Below are 20,686 nucleotides of genomic sequence, written 5' to 3'. Positions count from 1 at the left end.
TCCCCTACAAAGGAGTTAATGGGCAACATACCCTATGGAAGTTGGAGGAATGATAGGGGGTTGGAAGATACAGAATATTCTACTGCCTCAGTTTGCTGCCTTAGAATTATACTTTAAATTACTTCAGGAAGAAAAAGTAAATCTTTGCAGTACAGCATTACTGTAAATTTTTCTCCTAATGCACAGTATAACTCCATGCAACATCTCTTGTGTGCACTCCATAATAAAACCTGCTGCATTGATTAGTCTCTGTACTAACATGTAAATGCATGAAGGTTCACAAACCATTAAAACAACCTGAAACAGTAAATGAGAAGAAACTGAGCACATAGAACACTTCTGAAGGTTGAAATAAGCACAGGACAGTTTTGTTTATCAATTAAGCTTTTAATTTTTATTACATAATGTATAAACACCACTTGGAAAAAAAAAAAAAGAAGCATAAGAAAAACAAGTCTAGTTTAGGTCTATAACACAGTGTAGACTAGCACGAAGTGAAAATACCATGGATTTGACTCGGCAGCTAGAACGGGTTGCAAAAATCACTGCCAGTCCACACAGATGAAATCAGTGTTAAACCAAGACTCAGTCCTGTCCTGGAACATTGTCTACTAAGTAAATTGTCTGTACTGCAATCCTTCATCATAAAGGATCCTTAAAAAGGGTCCTACAGTTTTTTAATAAAAAAAAAAAAGGTAGCTTCTTACTATTAACTATAGATTTCTGAATCATCCTAGTCAATTTAAGCATTCACCAGTAAAATGCTTCAACAGAACTGCAATTAAATACAGACAACACCAGTAGAGGCCACTCATGAGTAGGTCAACCTTCCATTTTCCTAAATCAGGAATTTGAAAATTTACTAAGTCCTAATCTAGATCATACTTTGGGGCTGTAGGGCCTGAAAACATTGCCTTTTAGTCTTGATGTTCATAATAAGGAATGACAGGCATGTTTAAGAGGTAAGCTTACAGATCAGACTAACCATTCTCCATTAAAACACTATAGCACACAAATGTCTAAATAAGCACGGAATAGGATTTCTGCCATAGATTTGCTGTGCACATGTTCAATGTGTAAATCTGATCTAAGAGTGGTAGAGTCCTAGGAAGTAATAAATGGCATTATTTAAAATAATGCCATTTATTATTTCTTTGCCAAAAATGGCAAAATAAAGTTAATGGCATTGGTGGGCTTGGGGATTTTTTGAATGCTAACAGCATACTGACAAGTGTACTTGACAGAGGCACATAATAAACAATCCCTAACTAGTTACAGATGGATTGAGAATAACTAGAACACCCTAGTCTGTGTGTACACAGCTTTTAGAAAGATTAATCTTTTGTGTCTTTACCTTTAGACAAACTTTGCACATTATTTTAGACAGTAAGAGCTTTATTCTGATAGTTCCTGAACTTGCCAACTTTTAAAAGCTTATTTACCTACTTTGATTTTCCCCTCTGGGTCTACAATCATAACAACCAGACAGTGAAAGTAGCTGCAGCACACTTAGAAGGGGAAATGTACACAGTGATAGCTTATTCAGACATCTCCATCAATTTTACATTTTCCTAGAACTGAATGGTCTGGTCAAATCAATATCCTCTAAATTATGTTTTAAGTTCTATTCACTCTACGGCTAGAAGGAAAAAGCCATTTGTCCATTTCCTCCACCTATAAAGAGCAGTTTACATTTGCAAGTGGCAATAAATACACTGATTGGCCACAATGGAGAACATTTCCATTAAACCTGAGAACATCTGTTACAGAAGTCTCTTCATTCAAAAGTCGTTTGAAGAAAACTTACTCTTGGAAACCAATCTGTAGTAGACAAAACATACTATTTTCAAGTCATGTAGCAGAAGAGTTCCTGCTGTAGGAATACTTGTTTTGTCAAATTCTGCCTCACCTATGCAAGTACAAGCACAGATTTCAAAAGGCAATCACAGTTCACAGTTTCTCTGAAAGATTTAAAAGGTCACTTGCTCTTCTTTATTTAATCAGAGTTTTTTTTTTATTTCCATTTTCAACTTGATTACCTAACATGAGCAGAGACATGTGAAATTAACTTTTTGTCATTAACATATCACTAGAATTCAGCATACGATTGGAAATTTAAATTTTCTGGAGAAGGTAAAAACATGCTGGGAAAAATGGAAGACATAGTTATTAGCTTGTGCTCCAACTCCTAGTACCCAGCATATCTTATTCTTTAAATACAGGAAATTCAAAACCTCAAATTCCAAACTATTCAACTTGGTAAGGCCAAATATATTTCTTAATGATAGCCACTTACATACACCAGTGTCTCTAGTCATCTGCTTGGAAGTTAATCCATTCAGTGAAGGAATATATCCTACTGCAACATGATTTCTATAATTTATATATTCCTGATGAAGGGCTCAAGAAAACATTTGGGTTTCCCTATCTAGCCAAACAGAAAAAGTAAAAGCTACCTCATTCAAGATGTATTAAACCAGACTTACATTAAGAGTATAAGTCTACAAAGTAGAAAAAATACTGGAAGAACAAAAGAAAAAAAATGCCACAAGTTGTATGAAACTACAAAGTTGTACAATTTTTGAAAAGCATACAAAAAATTTGTATTTTCATTTCTTTTACATCAACATCATGGTTTACCAAAATCTATATATCCTTGCATCAAATTGCTAGTTTGACAGCCAACTTTTCTACAAAAATGTATGTATGAAGTATTTAGTTTCATCAGTCCCAGACTGTTACTAAAAAACTGTACATCTGAATATTTAATGCTACTGACCTAATAATTGAACCCATTCACCTGTGTTTACAAAGCTTTCATGTTTGCCTTACAGGTTAAAATTGAATTTTCACTGAAGTTAGAGGTAACACTTCAGACTTATTTTACACTAGATGCAAAAAGAGTTTAAATATCAGGCTAATGATTCCCCAACCCAAAGGAATGAAAAGCATTTCAAGCTTCCTCCAAATGCTCTTGCATCCAAAAAGGCCAACTTCCAATATAATGCAGCATTGTGATATCCCCATGGTTTCCCTCTATGGATCCATAAATGTTTCAGCAAAAGACATCAGCGTCCTTCATTCTTCCAGCAGAACAGTGCACAGTGAATCCTCTGTGTCAATCAATATTGAAGCTATTGCCCCATCATTGAACTCAAAAGATGTTCCTCCATCTACAACCATGCAAGCATCCCAACAACGGGAACGGACACAGACTCTGCAAAAACCCAACAGGTAAGTTATCACAAAGTAGCTTAAAAATTTAAGTATTTCACACAAGCACTTAACAATAAAACTGGTTCTGGGACATTCTTTTGCTTGAGCCAGTAAATGCTTAACCTCCACTTAAATAATGCTTAAATGCTTAACATCTACTAAGCACCAGAGCCCCCCAAGTTATCAGTGTATGTCCTTATGGTATGGACTTAGCAAAGAGTCCAGAGAGGACTGAAGGACTTGTCAATGGAGCCTATTGCTCCCAGAGGCTGGAGGGGCTTCAACACCAAGCCTGTAATACAACACTTGGTGTTGGAAGATGAAGCTTAGGTGTCATTTTCAAAGAAAGCTACTGATGATTCCATTTAACTTTGAATTACTTAGTCTTCACAGAAAGCTTAAAATTAATTTAAGATTCTAATATGCAGTCATTATGTTATGTGAAATACATATTTTTAAATAGCAACACTTGAGATTCAAATAATTTGGACATTAATGTAATCTATTTTGTTACATTAATCATTTAGAGAGAGGAAAAGTTATTACAAACACAAAACTGAAGGTCAGGATGCTTGCCAGGCAACTTCAAGAACTGCAGCATATTATTTTCAATATTAGAGTCTGACTATACCATATTTAAATTAATAAGTTTAAATATAATCTTTTAAAATTCAAGGCATCGCTTTTAGAGCTGGACAAGACAGAATAAAGAATTTGGCTCAGAGCTCCTTCAGACATTTGTTTTGATATAAAACGTTGAATTTACATTTAATTACAATTGAAATACAGTATTGCTTTCAATAGTTTCTGTGTTATTATGTGTTTGTTCAGTTAGTGTGATCATATAACTAATGGCTGTACATGTTTATATTTAATTGTGGCAAGCTCCACATATCATAAAATCATTTAGATTGGGAAAGATATGCAAGATCATTTAGTTCAGCCATTAAACAAACCCACTACTATGTCCTAAGTGTCATGCCTACATCTCTTTTAAATACCTTCAGGGATGATGATTCCACCACCTCCATGGGCAGTTTGTTCCACTGCTTTACAACCCTTTCCATGAAGAAATTTTCCTAATATTTAATCTAAACCTCCACTGGCACAAATGCCCTAAGTTAAAATGATGAATTAGAAAATTACTCAGTTTGGAAATGCATTTAGTCCAACCATCTGCTCAAAGCACGCCTTACTTCAAAGATGGGTTAGGTTGCTTAAGGCCGCCTTGCCCAGCCAAGTTTTGAGTATCTCCAAGAACTATAAGACAATCTAGAACTATAAGACAATCTAGAGAGACAACCTGGTTGACTGCCTGACTATTCTCAAAGTGAATTTTTTTTTCTTTTTCCTTTTTTAAATCAGAATCTTACATCCTATAAAATCATGGCTATTGCATTATAGTCTGCTCTGAAAAGAGCTTAACTCGAGTCTCCTCTGTAACCATCCTTTGGCAGCTGAAGACAGCAACTGGATTCCCCCTTAGTCTTGTCTCCTCCAGGCTAAAGGAAAGTACTGTTTGAGTCTTTCCTTTATAAACCACTTGTTCCGGCCCCCTTATCCTCCCAGTGGCCCTTTTCTGAATTCACTCCAGTTTGTCAATGCCTGTGTCTCATACTGAGGGAAATGGCACATCACCAAAACTGGGCACAGTGAGATTCTTTTATTCTGTAAGATTGTGCAGGGATCAAACATTAAAAAGCCATAACACAACTAGGAAACATTTTTCTCCTGCTGTTACAAGAACAATACTCAAGTCATTCAAAGCACAAACTGGATGTTGAAACACTTCAAGGGAAAATCCTGGATTGCTCATATTTTGACAGATACACAGAATTAAGTAACTCTTTGCTATTGCAGCCAACACTTACTTTGAAGAGAAGCCACGCTGACGGCTACTTGAGAAAACTCTGTTTACAATAGGCTCTCGTACACTGAAAAACATCTTTGGTTCCTCTGGACTGTAGAGCAGAGACTCATTGTAATCATTTGTTACTGTAAGCAGAGGAGTCAGCCATTAGTTTTTCCGGAGAAAATGAGTTACTCTGAGAAACACACATTCCTCCAGGGAAGCGTGGTTTGTCTACCAAGAGGGAACATCAAGTCTTGACTGATGTTTAACAGGCTTTACATGCAAAGAAAAATTACTTTTAAGGAAGATTCCTTTCAGTTTTACTGCATGATGAACACTCAATAACTCTCTTCTAGTGATTAAATATTAACTGTTTCAAATTTTAGGAGAACTGAAATTCTCCTGAAGAGGATATGCAGAAATCTAAATAAGTGCTTTCATTTCAAGTAAGACATTGTTTGCCAACTGTGCCTAATTAATGTCTGTAAGAAAGACTATTACTTCAAGAGTGCTAAAACACTGAAAGCTGAGTAGTACAGAATGCAAACAAAATGAACTGGCCAAAGATACTTTAAAAAATATCTTGCCTTTTTCACTAACCTTTCTGTACCAGTTCCGTGTTCAACGGCATATTCAAATTTCCATGCTTTTTTGCTGTTGAGCCAAGAGAAAGAGGCCCAGTTAGATAGATGTACTTTTATATACACTTGGATAGTAAGGACACACTGTTCACTCACCAATCTTAAGGATCTCCTCAATAGCTTGATGGGCAACCTTGTTAATATTATAGGACCTAGACAGAGAAGAAGTCTTGTTTGCTAAGCAGTACAACTTAGGACAAAAACAGAGCCAAACCAAAAAATCTTGCACACTGATGAAAAAATAAGTTCAACATTTGGGGAGGAAAAGGAATGCTATTAAATGTGAGCTGATAAGAGTTTATTAAAAAAAGTCTTACATCAACTCTTCTTTTGGCATCTACCTTTGGCCTTGTAAAGCTTAAAAATCCATAAGTGAAGTCTGCAGGAAGGAAGAGCATGGGATGTAGTCCTCTTGTCAATAATCCCCCTGCCTTAAAACCCCAATAACTGCTGAATTAAATGTGTATAAAAAAAATGAAGCATGGCAGTTCTAGAGATTGTGTTCTTACCCTGTCTATTGCTTGCTAATTGATTTATTCTCTTAGTTCTCATTTATGAAACAAACACTTCTTCACAAATATTTTACCTCATTATTTATACCCTAAGGTGTGGCCTTCAATCTCCCAAGAACTGGTATATATAGAAAAGAAACAGACCAGATGCTTCTGCATTTGACACATTTGGATGAACAAGTCAACACAGCCTCAATCTGTACTAAGTCAAAACTCAAAAAAAAGTCTCTCTTGTCTGCCCAGACTCCCAGAAAGGGAGCAGGTGCTAACCACAGCCACTGTGGAGCAGTACTGTGAAGATCTCAATACAGCTTAAAATCCACAGTCCAGCACTTTTGTCATGGCAGTAAAATGCCTCAGACTGTAACGCAGATCCAATTCACCCCTATCTGACCACAGCGCTGCTGAGTGTGGCTGTCCAAGGCTCGTTCTCTTACTGCCCACATGCAAGCCTGAGCAGATGCTATCAAGATATCCTTTTACACAAATTTTGGCACCTGCAAAAAGCACCTGGGCATTTAAATCCAGGAGAGCCCCTAGACAACAGGCTAAGGGAGATCACTGAGGCTTGGCCTCAGTTTAGAGAAGTCCAGCAACACATACTAATTACAGCAATGGAGAAGGGCAATCCTGGAGCTTGGTCCCGGGTTCTGGATTTGCTCAGCAATAAGCAAATGAAATGCGTAAGAACAGCACTGAATTAAGACTGTACTTTCCCAAGGTACTGAACACTAGGAAAGTTTCCCTAGCAGTCTGCCAATTTCATCCTTGGCAGGCCCCAAGACTAAGCTATGCTGCCTGAATACAAAATTCTGAATTACAATGAAGAGCAAAACCCAGTAACCATGGTTACAGCATGAATACTCATTTTTGAATTTCATTAAAAGCTTCTGTTTTAGTTCATTTTAGCCTGCCTCATAAATCCAATGCCTATTGTACAACTTTAAATTACGAGCGCAAACACATCTCTCACATCTCAAAACTAAAGTGATTAGACTTACATGCAGTACTGCAGCATGTTTAAACTGAAGTTTAAATTATTTGTCCCTCTGATTAAGCTAGCACAGTTCTGTGTGGATATGGTTATCTTTTGTTTAAGGGGAATACTTTGACAAAGAGATTGTCCTATGTCAATTAAATATGAAAGAAACAAGAGGCTTGAAAGGAGAATGGACAGTAGATGTGCCAGAGAACACTTAACACTGCTTCCAAATACAAGTTTTCCCATTCTTCTCAGAGCTTAGAGTTTTATAAGTCTACTGGGCTACATCATCTAAGTGTTTTAATTTTAGCCAACAAGAATAGTTCATAGATCACCTCTGTATGCTCTCTGCAAGTCACAGCAGAATCTCTTTCCCTCACTACTCCAAACCACTAATCTTCAAGTGTGGCATGCCATATATTTCACTGAAATTACACCTAAGGCAAACTTCTGTCTCAGTGCCACAGCTCCTCACCCTTTCAAGGCTTTTCTCCATACCCACAAGTAATGAGTGCCCTGTTCTTCTCATACACCCAGAACAGTTCTGAGCCATACTGACAGTGATAATATTAATTATTAGACTGACTTACCCATAGCCCAACAGAGTTTCAGTAAGGACAAAATGCATAGGCCAAATAGGTTCATCTAACTTATCTGAAATGGTATTTTCTGTCAAAACAGCAACATGTACTCACCATGCTTTTGATCCTGTTCCAGTACACACATTAAGCCCTGAACTCTTCTGTTTCTCCCAAGGACCATCATCAACTGATATTTCATAATAGGAGGCCCTATGAAGCGAGAATTTAAAACTGGGTTTGCAGGACTTAAAGTTCTCCCTGAATAAGACAGAACACACAGCCTTATCAGGCACATAACAATTTAGAGGAGCTACTTTCAAATCTGGATCACAATCTCACAGGCTTTGTACAGTGTTTCCCATTTGACAGCTACTTCTGATTCACTATTTTATAGCAATTTTTATAATGGACTAAAATGATTTGTAGCATGAACATTTAGGCACTTTTTCTGCAGTCACTTCTCATGTTAATTTATGCAAAAAAACACCTCTGTGGTTCATCTGCAGAGCTTGCTGGACCTACAAATAAAACTATAAATAATTACCTACCTGCTGCACAAAACTCGTGCTTATGCTAAGACTGGGTCTCATTAAATTATGTCAAGGAACACTAAACATTTCAACATCAGTAAGTAACAGCATGATTGAACCTGAATCCTTAATCACCTCAGTAATTAAATATCAAGTGCCACCTCAGTAATTAAATATCAAGTGCTTCTTCATGAATAGCTTTCAACAACCAGCAAGCTTACATTTCTCTCCAGGGCACATTATTGCTAAAATTCAGAAGTACTAGGTCTTGATGTACAATTATCTCCTGCATGCTATTGTTCTACTGTCAGGGCATTCCTAGGGTTAGGCCTAGAGACCAACATTTCTCTCTACAAGCTTCAGAATATCTAAGAGTATATTTATGAACTTAAACTTGTTGATATTTTTAGTGCCTAATTCAAATAGTGTGATACAGGCTTCAGATTAATAGATATCCTCTCAGAAATACCATATTCACTGTTTTTATGCATGACTGAATTTCACCTTTCTTAGTAAACAGAACTTACTGAGCTATTATTTCAGTCTGGATCCACTAGAAACACAGCTCTTGGCTGTTTGGTGTCAAACAGTTTATACTTTCAGTAACTAAGGGCATGTTGTATAATCAGATGATGGGGAGATTAGAAAACAGGAAGTAAATTAAGAACACATGTGCACAGCTCGATTCAGTTTAATGTAATTTTTACAAGCTGGTTATGACAGGTTTTCTGGGGTTTTTTTCCCTTCAATTTACTTTTTTTAATCACTGACATGCAGAATAAGACCTTAGAAGAAGCTCCTAAAGTCATTTTGTCTAATTAAACAGCAGAGCTGTGTATTTGAAACTAACACAAAATTCATCTCTATGACATTTAAGTCTTCAAATATAAGGTCCTATTAACATCATGCTTATTTCTAGAAGTTTGTTTCTAGAGGTACAGTGTTCCTCAGTGGTTCTCAAATACACTGGAACCGAGAGTGCAATGTACATGTGACACTCAGAGCATTGGAAAACAGCTTTGTGTTTCTCTATCACTGCATATTAAAGAAAGTTCATAGAATCTTGATAAAATTTAGCTTCATTTAGGTAAAAAGTAGGATTTGTATCTCTTTGAGATTAATTCCTTCTGCCAGTCTGAGGATGAAGTCCAGACAAAAATTAAAGCACTCACAGAACATTTATACAGTTTGCACCAGCAATCAGTGTCCCAGGCACTGTACAAACACAAGCTGTAAACTCTAAAGTGGCTTTTCTGTTGCTGCTTTTGGTATTTTTTAAGATAAACAATAAAGTGAAAACAGATATAAAATACAAGTAAAAGTTTGGTCAAATCCTGACTAAGGATCATGTCTTTTGCTGCAGCCCCAGTCATATTCCCAGTGTCCTTCTTATTGTTTGGCTGCCAAAAATGTACTGATCTTCAGGACAGAAAGGACAGTCAAATGTATCCTGGATAAGGCTTTTTTCATACAAACATGCCTCTTAAACAAAAAATTCCATCAATTATTATTAATTCCATCAATAACAAAGTTTCTGCCAAAAGCAGGCTGATACCTTTGCATCTAATGACAGAAAGGCAGAAAAAAGAATCATGATAAAAGCTATTTCTGCTTGGTCATGCTAAAAGCTTATGAAAAGATATTTAAGAAGATACGTAGGAAAAGAGGCAGTTTAAGGACAGATATTTAAATCATCAGTAAAAGGGAAAGAAAAAAGCCAGGAAAATTGAAAGTACAACTAAAAGAGGAGGCAGAAAACCAGAAAGTAACATTACTGCAATATCTAACAAACTTAGATATTTTAAAATACACTTTGTAATCAGCAATAATACAATAAATATTTATGGACTAGAACTGAAATTTGACAGTCAGATCTCATCACTGATTGTCCACTGCAAGTCATAGAAAGAAATTAAGTCAATTGTACCTTGTTGTAACGACAAACAGTCAAACATACCTAGATGAAAGAGATTCCCCAATGAAGACTTCATTGAGTGCTCTCACTGGTAAAAGATGTGGACCAGAAATATCAGACCCTGCAGAAATCAAATATAAAGTTTTGAGTCATGGCTTTAAAACACAAGTTTTCAAAAACCATTCACAATTCATTGGAGGAAAGATTCTGCTGCCTGGGTTTGTTTTCTAAACCTAAAGCTCCATTTTCTTCAAAGACTCATTTTTTCATGGATTTACTCTGTGGCCAGTTAACTGTCCTTTACTGGAGACAATAAATATTTAAACCAAGGTCAGCAATGACACTTAAGTTCAGACACTTTTCCCTGAAAAGTCACAGGCAACCTGGCAGAGCAAAGTCTTCTCTTCTGTCAGTCACTCTTCCAGCCAAGTTAAATTCACTGGCAGTGATTTAACAGACATTTCTCATGAAATTAGACTTCATACCACAAGGCAATTAAAGAGGATTAACAAATTGTTCACATTGACAAGGACTTCTTAGTGAGCAAATTCAGTACTGGACAAAGGCTAGGCACAGAACCCTGCATCTTTCAAACCATCATAAAGAAAAAAGCTGAAAGTGTTCAAGAATTATCTACAGACAGATTCTCACTTCTAACGTCTTACTTGCTGATATCCAAGACCAGATTTCACAATTCTCAATTAACCTCACTTAGAAGTTAGCATGTGTATACAAACAGACACACATGCTCAAGTAGTTAAAGTAACTTTAAGAGAAAGCATGATAAAAAAGCTCACGTTTTTTGACAGGGGGTATTTAAAATACTGAAACTTTCATAAATCCTTATCTTCTATTCCAAGTTATCATAGCAAAGTGATTATATTCTTGTCAGATTTTAACCTACTTTGGTCCTGGAATCTTTCATTTATGTGAGCCCTGCTGTGTTGCTCTTGGCTTAGCTGCTGTTCATGTAAATCCACAGGGGTTGTGTTAATCCCAGTTCCTTCAAGATATAGTCGGATTCTTTGCCGCCACTGCCACCTAAGACAGGAGGAAGAAGTCAGTATGAAGTATCCACTACAAAATCAGATAGTGTCTGAGAGTCTCCACTCTCAAAGCAGAACATCTTAAGATTAGGAGCTAAATACATTCAAGGTCATATTTCAAGTTTTATTACTTCCACTATTACTTCTAGATTTAGAAAGTTAATAATATTTAATTGTAAATTGTTTACCCATTTGCTACCTAATGTTTTTTTCACGTATAAAGTAAGAGGACACTGGTCAAAAGTAGCCTACAAAATTGTATGTAACAAACTCTCCACTTTAGGCATGTCAATCTAATATGTGAATGAATGACTGATACAATGCTTTTGAGAATGAAGAGCCCTCAAGAATTTATACAGAAAAACATGTTGTATTTTTAACATATTTTGTTTGTATTTGCACATGTCCAGAAAAGCAGCTCTATGCACCACTTTATATATAAGGCCCCATGATATTTGGGGATATTGAACCAAGTTATTGATTAAAATGAGGGGCTCCCTTATTTTAACAATCCCTCCAGGCCTATGAATTTAGGATGCTTTAGAGGAAATCATCTGAAGCAAGAGAAGGATATAAAAGCCATGTTACAACATTCAGATTTTTTTATTTGTCCCTAGAGATTTTATTTTTCCTTTTCCTCTTATAACCTAAGATATTTCATAAAACATAATAGTAATAGTTTTGACTAAGAAAGCAAATCACAAGAGAATGGTGTGTTACCTTTTCTCTGTTCCTACTGTTGATATCCAGGTGACAGTAACTAGTTTTTCATAAAATTACAATACACTTATGCTTTATATTACTACATTGCTGGATTTTCCTCTTGTCATCTTTATAGTGCCTCATCCACACATCCTATCTTCCCTTAAATTCCAAGTATGATTTTAGGTAGTCATGCAGAAAGCATGCAGTGAGTATCACTATCCTATCATGCTCATCTTAAGGCTAGAACACATCATGTCCCCTACAAAATTAGAAAATGGGACTATACCCTTATTAATACCCCTATTCTGAGTGAGCTACACCACTGACCACCAAGATAAAAAAACATGGGTAATCTAATATAGTTTGTCCTTTATGAATCAATAATGTTGGTTGTCTCATGATTTACAAGGTCCATGTTAACACAGATTGTTACACTGACTTAATACATCAGGGATAAGGAGAAAAAACAATCATCCTTTTCCAGTTCCTGGCAACTCACCATCCACTACAACTCCAAGATACAGAAGCCCTTCCAGACAAGGATTCATTTACCCACCTATTCCAAAGTTTGCTTAGGGCCAAACAAATCTAAAAACTTCCAAATGAAACACCTGCTCACATCCTTGCTTTAGAATAAAGTTCCTGTTATTTGAGAAAAATAATTAGAGAAATCCTTTCTGTTTTGCTCTGGTGAGGTTTCAGCTCCATAACGAGCAGTAACAGAAGTGTCAGCAAGAAAAATATAACTTTTTCCAACGAAACATCCAAATTGCCAAATGTCAAGGGAGGTTATATGAATAAGTGAGTTTTACTTAAAATATATGAGTTTTTATATTTTTTGAAATATATGAGTTTTACTTAAACAAATTAGAATGATAGAGACTAAAAAGCTTCTGTTTTCTAAATCTTAGAATATGTGAGTTGAAAATATCTGTTCCTTTAGCAATACATAACTGAAACTCCTTATTTAGCAACTGTATTCATTTAATTTCAGAACTTTTCTATGGCACAAATACAGTTACACTTCAAGTTAAAAATTTAATATGCTAGAAGTATAAACAAAAATCAATTGCTATATACTTTCACATGAGTGACTGATTTATGTTTGATGGTTTGTCATCCCAAAAATATTCTGGAAAGTTATTATACTACAGATCAATGTCTGTTGTTAAGCAGTTATTAAAAACTCTTCCATAGTCTTTCCTTTAAAATCCAGCTTGTTTCTTTTTAAATCAAATGAGATTATTCTATTTTAAGAATATCTAGTACTGAAAACATCAAGCTATATCCAGCATGAAGAATTGCTTTGCCTTACAATAATCTGTTAACAAAATTTAAGCCACTTTATCTCAATCACCAAAACCCCAGATGCAACATACTGACCCTTTCCTAACAATATGTGTTTCATCAGCTTCTATTCTTACGGCCATCACCGTACTACATGTTTTTGAGTCCCTGTCCTGGGGTGGCCTTTATGATGCTTGTATCCCCAACTGTCTGCTGTTTATGCTGGATATTAAGTCCTGCACCTTTAAGACTGGTTCAGAGAGCAAAGTGGGGAGAAGAAGTGTGCAGTTTGTCTGCAGGAAGTGCACTTGCTCCCCGAATTCCTCCCCATGGACTGTGTGTCTGCAGCACGGACAGCAGGACAGAGCTTTCCTTTGCTTTTTGTCAGGTTTTAGCTGGCTGAGGCAGAGAAGTTCCCCAGACTGTGGCTTTTTCTTTTCCTGGAACTGATCAGCCTTGCTCTGGACCGAAAACCCAGAAAAACCCCAGGAGCTCACACCTGTGGGCCACCAGGGCCCAGGACATGGCACTTTCCAGCACAGGAGGGACTGATAAAAGACTGAGTGAGCTGAGCTACACCCCATGAAAAGGACTCTCTGAACTTGCCACCTCTTCAGAACAACGAGAGGTTCCATTGTTTAATATTATTCATTTTTGTTATGTTTGTGAGTACTTTCCTTGTTAAATAAACAGTTTTGTCCCACTTTTCTTGAAGATTTACCTCCTGAACCAGTTGGGGGAGGGGAAGCTTGAATTTGCTTTCTAGAGGAGACCACTTCAAATGTTTCCTCCAAAATTTGCCGGAAACCAGGACAGTCCTAAAATACATTTACCAATATACCTCTTACAAGGATGCAGCTCCTCATGATTTGCTAAGTCAGAAATGAAGATCAATTATTACAGGTCATAACAGAAGACTTTTTACTGGAACTGGCAGCCAATTTGATAATTTGTATTTCAGTCTCACTCTTGACCACAAAGTAATTTTTCAACATTATAAACATCTACATAAAATTCACAATTTGAGACCTCAAGATTTTACTAAGCTTCATCTGCTCCTTAGGAATTGCACATGATCAGGTGTTTTCCAATCCCTCTGTTTTTGAAAACCAAAGATCAGTAATCCTACCTGAACTCACCACGATAAAGCTTCTGTAGTGCTTCAGGAAATGAATGTGTGTATCTCACAGGTAAGCACAGGTGACCTTCTGATCTGGTAGCAAAAAATAACAATGAACATGACAGTATTACTGTTCTGATTTGGTACCTTTGGAAAATAAAACAAAACAAATCTCCCTATGTTTTATATCTAGCAAAGCTACACTTTTTATACCTTTATCAATCCCTTCTAGTCTTGCACAGTACCACATCAGCAGCAACACATGGCTCTCAGCTCCTGGAGTCTGTGTGTCTGACACAGGATATTTCTCCCACGTTTCCCCTAAAAACTGTCTGTTCAGCTAGTAATCCTGCAGGTGTATGCAAACACTAATCCTGCCACCACTTCAGGCAAGCAATTTAAGCTTAATAACCTGGCAGAAGAAAAAAAAGCTTCCTCCACTTACACACAAGTTAGCAACATGAACAGGTAAACAACATGGCTAAGATCAAAAGAATCTCATGTCAAAACTAGAAGAATAAATACTGCTCCCTTCCATGAGTAAATGTGGCAATTTGAAGGCACTTGTTATTTGAACCCTACTAGTCAGGCTTGATAATGCAGAATGGCTGCTCAGAGCATTTGAAAAGTTTTGGAAGAAACGGTATTAAAGGAATCAACCCTTTTGACCACCACTTTATGTACCAGGAATAAATCAACTGTCAGTATCAAAAGCAGAATCTAAATCTGGACTTCTCAGCAGGCAGAACCTTGGTGAGTTCTGAGTTTCACTTGCCATCCATTTGAAGGTTATACCAACCAAGAAGTACTAACACACTGCATCCACTGACCTGTAAGATTGATGTGGACAGGTGGGTGCAGCTTGTGCAGAGTTTATAATAGGACAGCTAAGTGCCAACAATTGGCTCAGGAGACTGAGTTTTCTGAGGTGTCTCATGGTTTACATTAAGAAACCACAGCAAACTTCATCTGAGGCTCTACTGGATCCACCTTCTTCACAAAAAAAATAAGCTTGTTTGTGTTCAAGCACCACACTTAGCTGCTTTTACCAAGTCCTTCTTCCTAAATTCTATACTGCCATCTCTAGCTTCAAACTTCTGGTTTGTAATACAAGTTAACTAGCTGTAAGTGCTGTTACACTGACGTGTGAGAACATTTGTGGCAGTGTAACACAGTCATGCTTGTCCAATACTACTTCATGTCCTCTCAGATGAGACAGGATAACTCCCTGTGGAAACTTTTCTAAAAAAACAACAGATTCCATTAGCATCTACAGCCTACTAAAACAGACATTTATGCTGCCAAATGCTACAGGTATGCTTCATGTACCATGATAACGGATGCACAGTGTGCCTAATATTAAATAAAGCATTGCCTTCCCAAATATGTTTTTACCTTTCAGGATCAGTATTTATTCCGATGACTGGTTTAAATCTATCAAAGACCTTACTGGCTGCCAACAACATTGTACCATCACCTAAAGAAAAAAAAGACCAAAAGTTAGTTTCACTTCACATTCTAGTACCTCAAATGTACTCCAGCATTAGTGTTATGTGCTTTTATATCAACAACAAGTCAGGCAAGCTGGACAAAAAAACAATGGGACAAAACTACTGACACCTTCTCAAATAAGAGTAGTGACAATTGAATTTGAGATGGCAAACGTGACTGGAAAAAGTACAACTTATCAGCTATACATGCCCAGGCAACTGAACATGGCAGAAGCAAGCTTTAAAAGAGTTTTATGGAAATTTCTGTATGTTTATCACCAGGTAAGAGAAATTCTTTAACAAAAGTAAATTTAGAAAGTATTGCTAAACAAAGCCACAGAAGACAGGAAACAAAACCAAATGTTACTGTGAACCACATAAAAACTTTAGCTTCCCCCCAGTTGTCCTCCTAAAAGGCAATTTAAAGGTCTTATTTGGCTCTAAATAGGCACACTTAGAAAAGAAGTCTTAGATAAGTAGAAATCTCCAAAGTAGAAAACTTTAAATGTACTGGTTTCTCCAGATATTGGTATTTTTTCCTGTCTGTTAAACAGAAAGAAAACTATAACCTCATTCAGTCTTTACACGAAGATATAAGCTCTGAACAGCATGAAGACATAAGCTCTGAAAACTTCAGATGATGTATCACTTCCCAGCTGCTTGCCTCAACCATGAAAAATCTTGCCACAGACAAACTGGCACTTTAGGGAAATTCTTTGAAATCTAGCGTGTAGATAGATAGGATGCTCCAGGAATAAAACTTCCTACCCATTCTTCATGGTGCTCAGTACCTACGGGCAAACTGGACTAGTGGGAAGAGAAAAAGCTGTGGTCAAGCCTATTTGCCACAGATGAGTGAACACTATGTCAGAGCCCAGCAACACAACGCTGTATTTGTAGCATATCCCAAAAAAAAAACCAAAAAAAAAACACGGAATGAACTGCTGCAATCCAATATTAAAAATAAACAATCAGGTTAGTTGCTCTGTTGGTTCATCTGGAAAACACTTATCAGTGGCACAAGATGCTCAGAAGCTGCAGACTTTTACCTGTACCATCCAACTTGATACGCCAGTCACTGGATTAAGTGTGAAAGCAAGAAAGACAGTTTGAGCAAGGGGACCATGAGGTAGTTTGTTAGTCTACACCTCACATTGCAAAAACCAATAAGAAGGCCTTAGGGCTACATAAAATTACATGACATCAAGCATTTTATCCTCTTTTGTTCAAAACTATAGTAAATTCCACAGTTTATATTGTTTCATACAAGAAAAACTTTTCTAGCAGCCATGCACTGGGATGCACTGGGCTACAATTTTAGAGACTAGAGGTAGACAAGATGGTCATAACAACTGCTTTTTGTCAGATTTTCTGACAATTAGACTAGCAATATGTTTTCAGAATTTCCAGTTGCTTCAAAAACTGCAAAGTATTTTTGAGAGACATATCTATGAAAACATACTGAAACAAATACTTCCCTTCCATAAAGTCATACCTCCTGCTGATATAACAGCATCTGCCCACCGAACTGTCTCTTCATTATACTCTCGACGCTTAACAAGACGAACTTCTATCCTTTCGTTCCTGTAAAGTTCAGAGAAAGTCTGAATTCTGTCCTGTATTGTTCCTTATCACAGCCTTCCGAAAAGTGGTCCTGCAGCTAAGGAGTAATTACAATCACACTTGGCTTAAAAACACTTGACACACCAATCCTGTGCTGCTTTCTCATTTATTTTCAAGATGATAATAGAACATGCTAGACAACTGAACTGAGCTAGTTCACATGATGGTTCTTCCAGGAATGTCTGTTCATCTGCATCCCTCTCTTTTCAGTACTCCTACTTTATTAGCATTTTTTTGCTTCACACAATCCACGGATATTTGCACTGTGTCTGAAATACTCAGCATCCATACAGTCTTACCGTAAGCTGTCTACAACATGCTCTACATTTTTTGTATGAATGCGATGCCGTTCCAGCAGACCAGCATAGTTAGATCCCTTCAAGGCAAGCTGTAAGACACAAATGGTTTTTGCACAAGTTAAGTATAGTAAGTGCTCTTGAGCAACACAAACAGAAGCTATGAAAAAAAAGCATGTATTTTCTTTCAGGAGAGATAAGTTTTTATAAGCCTTCCATTAATTACATTTCTGTATACACAGAGTCAAGTTGTATTGACTAGTTCATTAAGTTCATTCAATTAATCAAATGACCACAGCAGTCAAGAATCAAAGACTACATAAATATGCAAACAAGCATACTACACTGATCTCCATGCAACTTCAGACACTTTGCTCCTCCTAAATCTGCCAAATTATTTAAATGCTACACGAATTGATACAGTTACACTAACTATACTTCTGCCATGTGCTGAAGCACGCAGTTAGCTCAAAATAGTGCTGTAGAGAAGACAGACAACAGAAAAAGCAACAGGAATGACAATTAAGAAAGCAGAGCCTGAAATACCTACAGCATTACACTTCAAATTGTATTTGAGCTAAAATGGAAGACTGCCAAGTGTTGGCAAAGGTGACATTTTCTCTGCATAAAAAAAAAGCTTAAGGAAAATCTACCTGCTACTTTTGATACTGTTCCCTGGATTACAGTCCACATTCTTCAAACAAATTGATAACAATAACAAGACAAACTGTGCAGGTGCATTCTAGTCTCATCCCTCCTGGAAACTGGAGAATTTGAATACTTAATCTCCACACACTCTTCAGACCATGGAAACATTTCGCAGTTTATACAGATACACTCATAAACAGGGGTGAGATTACTGACTTGTTGCAGATTAGTTTTGCAACAAGTTTCTGGCAAGTAATGCAGTCACCATTCGTTCTTTATCTTATTTACCGAGGGGGGCCCGCATCTGGGGCTGATACTGCCAAATATGTGTGTGCACGGAGATAAAGAAAGTGAAAGAAACAGGGTGCAAAGGATGTTAAGCAAAAGGAGTCTATAAATATATTCATAGTGGAAGTGATCCTACTTTGAGCAGCAAGCTCCTGATGCTCCTTCTAGCCTGAATTAATTTACAATTATACTGTCACTGCTTCCTTTTCCCTGAACAGTTAAAACCAATTTATTAGCAGAGAAACAGAACTTCTCCTAGAGTTTGTGTAGAAGAATTCATCTGTGCCAGAAGCTCTAAACAGGCACTTCCAGCAATTTATTCAAGTGCCTTTATTCAAAGTTTTACTCCATTCCAAGAGAAAGTGCCTGACAGCCTTGTCTAATCTCATTTCCATAGACTTCTTAACTCCAAAGTGAAGGGGAGAGTACTGTCAGGATATGACAACTGAAGTCAACCACAATCCAATACCCAGGAAATGAAATCTTTATTCGTCTGACACCCATTCATGTCAAGAAATCCAACCATTAGCTAAGCATATAAGATAAGACTCAGCACCAAGGAACTTACAGAAAAGAATGTAATTGGCTGCTCTGGAACTGCATTGCTGTTCCACTCAGTGCATTTACAATTGGCAATTAACTTGCAGGAACAAAATCTTCAGGTGGTCTTCTAGACGGGATCAGGAAACTACTTCCAAAAGACTCACAGGCTACCTGGGTGCATCAACAGCACTAAAGGAGAACAGTGGGAGCAGCTGCCTGCCAGCTATGTATGATCACACACAGACACAAGCATGTGGATGATCAGAAAACATCTAGATAAATACTGCAGGTTATTTTTTCAAAGCTTGCTCACTTGGTTTAGTGGGTTACAGGCTGTTATGTCCCATTAATTGCCTCACATGCTTAAACCCTTTGTTTCTACTCCCGAGCTACAATGCATGTGCACCCTGGAAACCTCTAGGTCCTGCAGAGTCCATGGTGTTGCACTGGGAACTTGAATGAAGCTCCTGTGGGCTCTGGGGAGGGAAAGATTACACAGGGCTATGCTAGTTACAGCACTGCTAATTGCTGGGTCAGCTGTCAGCCTCCCATCATCCAGCTGGAGGGGAAAGGAAAAGGTAGAAAGGAAAAAAGGAGGTATTTGCCTCCCACAGACATCTGCTGCTGAGCACCACAGGTCTAATTTTCTAGAAGAATTTTCAATTGCACATTCAAAGCACAAACTGATCTTGCCTTATCACAAGAAATCCACAATCAAACAATTTCCAAAAAACACTATTACTAAAATCAGGGTTCCTCCAGAAGTATCTGCCGCAAATGAAATGAGCAAGAAATGACCTGACAAGCAGATTGCTGGGGCAACACACTCTTCAGGCTGCTGTTAGTTCCACAGAAAATAGAAACCACAAACTCATATCTTCCAATTTTATGTACCTCATTTATTCAGCTAATTTGTCAGCATGCTACCCCTTCAACTTGATAGAAGAGAGCTTTTATCTCAGAACAGTAACAATGTAATAATTCTCTGTGTGATCATTTGCAGGTTTTTGAGCCAGGGACATCAGCAGTAAGCCAACAGCTAACATTTCCCTGCCATCACAAGGAAGGAGAGGTATGAGTAGTGACATTGCTATTGAACAGTCTATTCTGTAACTTATATTTGCCATAGCCAAGTTAAATTATTTCATCAACAGCTTCAGAAAACAAAGAGGCTGCTCAGCAAATAAACTATCAATATTCTGATAACTGTATGAACCATTTCAGCAGCATTGCAGAGCAGGCATTGAGAATGTGTAGATCTCCTCTTTGAATTCAGCTCTAGAACAAGTAAGCATGCATTACTAAGCAAGAAAAATGAAAAGTTAGAGCCTTTATTTTAAATGGGTCCTGATTTGCAAAAGGCTCCAGAAACTACAACAGTCTGTTCGTCTCCAGCCTCATCTGTCTGTGC

General features: G+C 37.2%; 1 protein-coding gene across 3 annotated transcripts in view; it reads right to left on the bottom strand.

The window, feature by feature from the left end:
• Positions 1–371: 371 nt before the first annotated feature.
• NADK2 (NAD kinase 2, mitochondrial) overlaps positions 372–20,686 on the bottom strand; it is a 33,351-nt gene continuing 13,036 nt past the window's right edge. The window contains exons 1-12 of one of the 3 annotated variants that reach the window (XM_058828114.1): positions 18,450–18,689; positions 17,800–17,888; positions 17,373–17,461; positions 15,783–15,864; positions 14,397–14,480; positions 11,134–11,270; positions 10,272–10,350; positions 7,899–8,042; positions 5,806–5,861; positions 5,669–5,722; positions 5,088–5,211; positions 372–3,217 (exon numbers count right to left, since the gene is read on the bottom strand). In XM_058828114.1, coding sequence (XP_058684097.1) covers positions 3,079–3,217; positions 5,088–5,211; positions 5,669–5,722; positions 5,806–5,861; positions 7,899–8,042; positions 10,272–10,350; positions 11,134–11,270; positions 14,397–14,480; positions 15,783–15,853 — 888 coding nt within the window. In that variant the 5' untranslated portion in view covers positions 15,854–15,864; positions 17,373–17,461; positions 17,800–17,888; positions 18,450–18,689 and the 3' untranslated portion in view covers positions 372–3,078. Of the gene's footprint in view, positions 3,218–5,087; positions 5,212–5,668; positions 5,723–5,805; positions 5,862–7,898; positions 8,043–10,271; positions 10,351–11,133; positions 11,271–14,396; positions 14,481–15,782; positions 15,865–17,372; positions 17,462–17,799; positions 17,889–18,449; positions 18,690–20,686 lie in introns of those variants that run through there. The other 2 variants (XM_058828112.1, XM_058828113.1) reach the window with 2 other exon arrangements.

This window comes from Poecile atricapillus, chromosome Z, assembly GCF_030490865.1.
Source record: "Poecile atricapillus isolate bPoeAtr1 chromosome Z, bPoeAtr1.hap1, whole genome shotgun sequence".
Lineage (NCBI taxonomy): Eukaryota > Metazoa > Chordata > Aves > Passeriformes > Paridae > Poecile > Poecile atricapillus.
Note: the sequence above shows the minus strand (reverse complement) of the source record. Positions and strands in the feature narration are given on the sequence as shown.